General features: G+C 32.4%; 1 protein-coding gene across 1 annotated transcript; it reads left to right on the top strand.

The window, feature by feature from the left end:
- Positions 1-1,005: 1,005 nt before the first annotated feature.
- LOC107010283 (pectin acetylesterase 12) lies at positions 1,006-6,185 on the top strand. The gene is made up of 12 exons (XM_015209561.2): positions 1,006-1,479; positions 2,226-2,308; positions 2,770-2,899; positions 2,983-3,056; positions 4,232-4,318; positions 4,398-4,519; positions 4,629-4,689; positions 4,960-5,013; positions 5,103-5,180; positions 5,324-5,429; positions 5,515-5,660; positions 5,773-6,185. Exons 1-12 carry the CDS (start codon positions 1,281-1,283, stop codon positions 5,878-5,880), a joined length of 1,248 nt encoding a protein of 415 aa, XP_015065047.1. The 5' UTR covers positions 1,006-1,280; the 3' UTR covers positions 5,881-6,185.
- The last annotated feature ends 711 nt before the right edge of the window (positions 6,186-6,896 follow it).

Below are 6,896 nucleotides of genomic sequence, written 5' to 3'. Positions count from 1 at the left end.
AATTTAATTGCCACTTTAGTAAAATATTTAAATGCATGTTGTGTTATGTTAATTTTTAAACTTTGACAAATAATACCTCTTCCGTCAAAATTAACAGTCACTTAAACTTAAATTAGATTACTTTAAATATTCAAAATTAAAATTTATAATTGTCCTACTCCATCCATTATAAACAAATTTCCGACATTTTTCAAGTCCAAAAATGTATTTAATTATTTTTTCATAATTATTCCTTTCTTTAGTAGTGGTTTTATTGACTTTTTAAGTTTAGCTTTAAGAAAATTTTTGATAAAAATCAGAAAAATAATATTGATAAATTATTGTTTAATTAATATTTTTAAGGGATATATATATCACTAATCACACCCAAAAAATATTTATTTTGAAATAGAGGGGCACTATCCTTAATGTCACTGTATTTAAGAAGAAATAACCAGTCTATCCATCTAGTAAATTATGTACTCCTAATAAAGTGAACATAATCACTTACCGACTGTGGTCACAGTGTTTCATCTTGCTTTTCATATTTGCTTATATACTTCTCTTTAATAAACTATGCTTTTTTTTGATAAAGTTTCATTTTTTTGGGCATAATACGTAAATGTAATTTTTAATTTAACTTTAAATTACAGTTATGCTCTTCAACTTTAGATGTGCACAAATAGACACTTAAACTTGTATAAAGCTGAACAAATAGACACACATGTCCTACATGTCCTTTTTTGTCCTACGTGGTTTATGCCATATAGGACTTATGTGTTTATTTATTTAAAAGTTGAATACTTAACGTGTCTGTTTGTACATTATGAAAGTTGAAGGTTAAAGTTAAAATTTAAAACCAAATTTAAAGTCCACTCTATGTATTATGCTTTTTTTTACCTAATATTCAAAATTCACATTTAAAATATGAATTAAATTTGAATTACAACCTTATTAAATTCTATTAAAAAATAACATTCTTAGTACAATTTTCTTCAAATAGTCGTATCATTACATCATTCCCATGTAACATTTGCATATTTGAAATTAACCCCCCCCCCCCCATATTCTTTTAAAAAAACACCGTTTCATGAAAATCTCTGTCCGACGGACAAAATTGTTACTTATACATTTGTTCGTGTTTTCCGTGTTATTATTCCCATAAAGCTAAAAACATTACACCAATTAAAAAAGAAACAAAAACCTTTACATTTACAAAAACTCCATCAATACTCCTTGCTTTCTCTCTTCCCCAAGATTTGTGTGGCCACACCCACAAAGAGAAAGAGAGAGAGAGAGCTATGGCGAAGCTATTGATGTGGTTTTTGGGTGTATTTTTTGTGTTTACAAAATTAGTTGATTGTTATGAATTTGAAGAATTTTTTTACAATAAAACTGAAGGGGCATTCTTGGAAAGTGTGTATGGAGCTTCTGCTGCTGCTCCTCCTCCACTTATGATTGGTCTTACAATCATCCATGGTGCTGCTGCTAGAGGAGCTGGTTAGCTACATTGTTAATTTTTTTAAAAAAAATTCATGAAAAGTTGTTTTTTGTATTTGATTTGGATATCTTTTAATTGTTTTTCTATTTTAGTTTCTTGTATTTTGATGATTTTGCAACAACCCAGTAGAGATCTTGCATTAGATTTTCCTGCTTCTAATTTATATATTATTTTTTTATTCACAATCTTAAATTTCTTGAGTTTGGAAGTGGAGAGTGTTTAGCATCTGACTTACCCCTTTTGTCAATTTATATTATATATTGGTAGTATTAAGCATCTGCAATTTTCTATTAGGGGCGATTTGATATTTTTGTGACCTGTTATTTAATTTTTGTCCTTCATTATTTTGGTTTTGTTATTAGTGTGAACATTGTTTTTACTTATTATGTCACAAAATGTGAACTTCTAGGAGAGTTATTTTTAGTGTTGTTATTGAACTTCTAAATAAAAAAACTAACTAATCTAGTCCACTCATAATTGACTCTTGTCAACAAATTTTAACAAGTTGCTTACGGAATTAGCCAAATTTGACAACAACTTGTAATGTGTTTTATTTGTGATCTGTGTGAGAATGATAAGGCCAAGTGGTTGATGAAGAGATTTGCTTAATTCTCTTTCTCTGGCTAATTAGCTTAGATCAGCTGTAATTATTAGTGGGCCTTAATAAGGTTTGCAATTTTAAAAATTATTTCTGAAAAAGTGATTAAGTTGTTTTTGACTTTCTTGTTTGAACTTTTTTCTACAGTGTGTCTGGATGGAACACTACCAGGTTACCATATCCATAGAGGTTATGGGTCTGGGGCAAACAGTTGGCTTATTCAATTGGAGGTATGCCAATTAACTTTTCTTAATTAACTTAAACATTTATAGGACTAATCTTTTAATGTTGCCAATTTTAATTGTCTCAGTAGTCAAACTTTTTGAATTGTTTGTATATATTCAATAATAACTATTTTTACTTGTTGAGTTTCTGTTTTTTGTGATGTTCGTTATTTTCTTTTCCTTTTCCTAATTTTGTATGTTTACTTGTTCTTGTCCGTAGCAGAGTGGTTCTGTTCTGTTGTTTAAATAGATATTGGAGACAAGTTGTGTTTTATGTTTATGTTAGGTACTTATGGCCTGCTTTTTAACATGATTGTGGAATTTTGACTTTTTTTTCCCCCTCTCGTATGCATGCTTTTCAAATGTGTTGGGAACGGAATTATGGCGTGAAGCTTTTGAAGAAAAGTTTGCAGCTTGCTATTGTTCTAATTGCTTCAGATTATAAATTCAGTGTCTTCTTGTGGCAGGGTGGAGGATGGTGCAACAGTGTTAGAAGTTGTGTTTATCGCAAAAAAACAAGACGAGGATCATCAAATTACATGGAAAAACAGATTCCTTTTGTTGGGATTTTGAGTAACAGGGCTGAAGAAAATCCAGGTCCGTTAGTTGATGATATGACACCATTTCTTCTACGAGTTTAAGCATATTGCGGAGATTTCCTTACATTTTTCTGTTTGCAGATTTTTATAACTGGAATAGAGTAAAAGTTCGCTACTGTGATGGTGCCTCATTTACCGGGGATAGTGAAGATAAGGTTTGTCAGATCATTTGCCCATTTCTCCTTTTAGTTTTCACTTATCATGCAAATGTGCTATTGGTCCGAAAAAGTAAGTGAGTGGACACTATAATAAAAGCTGTAATATGTTACTTTCTCAATTTGCAACCACCATGATGGCTCCGCACTGTTGTGCTTGCGCACTTTTTGATATAGGCTTACTTTATCTTTTTGCATCTTCACATTCTTCATGTTCTTGTAATTTTGTTCCTTCCCTTTTTGATTTGGAGAGTCAGTGGAGAAAAATGACGTTAAAGTAATACTCTTCTTTTTCCTGAGGTTAGGAAAAGAGATAGTAGTCTTTTGGCTGGCTCCCTTTTTTCTTTTTAACCGGCATTGAAATGAATGTCCGTGAACTTTTTTATATTCCTACATAAATTTTCCCGTACTACATGGTTCCTCTGTGAAAGTGAAAGAGTAGAAGCCTTTTGACAAGGTGGTGCATATTTCTACTTTAGACCTTCCATTTTGATGCTTCAGATTACAATGTTAAACTTTCTAGACCATTTACAAGTCCTGGTTGAAGTATGAAAATAATCTTAAACTAAAGATCCTGTGCAATTGTGTAAACATCCTCGTTGTAGCTCCTGCTATATCATCTGACTAGTCTTATGCTTAGAAAAATTTAAGAGACTAAAGAAACATACGTCTGCTCGATCCTGGTCATCTGCAGTTCAGTGTCCCTTAATGATGAAATCTCACAATTTCCTTATTTTTGTTTGACCTTATAACATGATGATTCCAACACAGTTCATCTAAGTAGGCTAATCACCAGAAGTTGTTGCCCCCATACATTCACTATAACAAAATAGCTTTTAGCGGTAATAAATATGCACATAAACAAAGAGTGCTAAAGTCTTTACCAGCATTAGTTAATTGACATTATAGGCTTCAGGGACATTTATAAGTAGGGCTAATTGCCACTAAAAGAACATATTTAGCAACAATTAAGCTATTTTCGTTAATTCGTTGCTGCTAAAAATCATTTTTGTGTAGTAATTAAAAATTTAATACTCAGAAAGAATGAGAGGCATTTTCATGTGGAATTATTAGGAGATTTGACTGCATGTAGCATTATATGATTTCAAGGAAGAGATTGTTGGCTATCTGTTTGTCTGCAATAGTTGTGTTTGACTCGATGCATTTCTCCCCAGGCTGCAGGGTTGCAATATAGAGGCAAGCGCATATATCAAGCTGCAATGGAGGAGTTAAGGTCAAAAGGAATGCGATACGCCAAGCAGGTAGAAAGAATCATAATTCGCACCTCCCATCTCATTTGCTTTTGTTGTTCGTGTTGTGATCTCAGTTTCTGTTTTTTAGGCTCTTCTCTCTGGATGTTCTGCTGGTGGTCTAGCTTCAATAATGCATTGTGATGATTTCAGCAATTCGCTCCCACATACTAAAGTGAAGTGCCTGAGTGATGCTGGATTATTTATAGACGCGTAATTTCCTATTCTATAAATCCTTCAAGTACTTTTTGAACTAAAAATTCTACCTGCACTTTGACTCTTTTGCTAATTAGTGAATTGATATAATGACCTTTTTTCACAGAAATGATGTATCTGGAGGACACGCCATCAGAGATTTCTTTGGGGGTGTGGTTAAGACGCAGGTAATGATCCAACGTCATGTTCTTTATTTGTCAATTTCTGCAAGTTACCAACTTGGCTGGTTTCAATTATGGAATGCTCTAAACATCTGAAGCATTTGTTTGTTAGAGAAGATGGATAAAATGTAGTCAAATGTCATTCCTGAACAGGAATTTTATTTGTTCCACGACAATAATGTATCTTTTATACCTAAATGGATCATTAAATGAAAGATATCTATCTGTTAGAAGAGAACTCTTATGTGCAGCTGACATATGCATTTTTTGGAACAGGGTCTTCAGAATACGCTACCAAGAACTTGCACCAACCACCTTGATGCAACCTCGGTAAGTCCCTCATTAGTAATTTTCTCTTAACATCTGGAAAGCTTCTTCCTTTTTTACTGAATAAAAGTTGTGTCTTTTTTCGTTTCCAGTGTTTCTTTCCTCAGAATTTGATCAACAACATCAGGACTCCTCTTTTTCTACTGAATGCTGCCTATGATTCCTGGCAGGTAAGTTATTAACTCTATCTCTTTTCGCTGCTCTTCTATATGAAAACGATTTTCGAGGTTTTTTAGTTTTTTTTTTGATACACTGCAGTTGTTGTCGGACTGTCCTTATAGTGATGGAAATTCTTTCTTTTTCACTTATACAGCTTCAGGAAAGCTTAGCTCCTCATACAGCTGATCCTCACGGCTTATGGCATGACTGTACACTCAACAATGAAAGATGTTCTCCTTCTCAAATTCAATTTTTGCAAGGTATGCCTTACTCACTCAATGTGTAAATCATTTTTCAAATATTTGGAGATCAGGAACTCATTGTTGCTAACTACACATTGAACAGGTTTTAGGATTCATATGCTTAATACGGTTAAAAGATTTGCTGCTTCAAGACAAAATGGTTTGTTTATAAACTCATGCTTTGCCCACTGCCAATCTGAGAGGCAAGATACATGGTTCTCTGATAATTCCCCAACTATTAATAACAAGGTGCTTCCTTTCTCTCTTTATTTTCTGTTCTTTTCGTTATGTTAAAGATTTATATATACACATCTGTATAAGCATTTCATTGTAACTTGAACTTGGAACAATCAATATGCAGCCGATTGCACTTGCAGTTGGAGATTGGTACTTTGATCGTAGTGGTGTGAAGGCGATTGACTGTGCATATCCATGTGACAGAACATGTCACAACCTGGTCTTCAAGTGAGCCATATAATCAAATTCTTTTCCTGCTTCAAACTTAGCAGAAATATGTTATCATCTTGATAGTCATATACCCTTCCTAAGTAGCTTAAGATGTTTTGCAGTGTAACAAAGTTCACTGTAGACAAAAAGTAAAGTGATTTATCTCCTACTAAGTTTAGTTCAGTAAAAATCCACATGTGTCCCTTTATAGTGTAAGAGCTTTTCATTTACCATATTATGTATGTACCCCAAATTTATTGGATTATTGTAAAACAAATCAACTCAATGATACTTGCCCAACAATGTGGTTTGTTTCACTTTCAGCTACTTTTAACTGTTGTAGTTAATAGTTCATGCTAAGTTGCAGCCATTGTGTGGCTTCAAGCTAATTTCTAGTTATCAATTCATTTCATTCTTTTGTTCGACATTGATCCATTCGTTCAAGCAGATGAACGTATATATAAGGTTACTTGCTTCTCCAAGTTGCAATCTTTCATGGCTTAAAGCACGTCAAGTTGGACTTTTGTGCCAACAAAATGAATTAAAGCTCTTGTTGAGTGCTTCTAACTATAAAGGAATCAAATGCAATTGAAAGTCGCAAGCCCCATAAAATTCTAGTGTATGCCTTCTATCACGCCTAAAACATTATTAAACTAAATTAAATATTAATATATAATCATATTTAAATACAAGCATCCAGACACAATGGTTCAAATTCTAATTATTTAAATACTTTATATTATGTTATACTAAATACTAAATAAGAAGGTGTAAACTCAAACTTTGAAAGACAAAAATATTTCATAGAAAATTATTAGGAATTACTTTTCTTTTTTAACAAAAAATTCTCTATTCATTCTCTATAATTAGTGTGGTTAAATGGATTAAATTTGTTATGCTTTCTTTATTATTAGTATAATTAAATGTCTTGAATTATTAGTAAAAACAACCAACCTTTCCTCTCCCTCATGTTTAATATCTCTAACTTCTAAAAATTAACTTAAACAACGCTTTCATCTTATCCAATAAATTTTTAGC

The sequence above is a fragment of the Solanum pennellii genome, chromosome 1 (assembly GCF_001406875.1).
Source record: "Solanum pennellii chromosome 1, SPENNV200".
NCBI lineage: Eukaryota > Viridiplantae > Streptophyta > Magnoliopsida > Solanales > Solanaceae > Solanum > Solanum pennellii.
The sequence above is the reverse complement of the archived record's forward strand: the minus strand, read 5'-3'. Positions and strand labels throughout refer to the sequence as shown.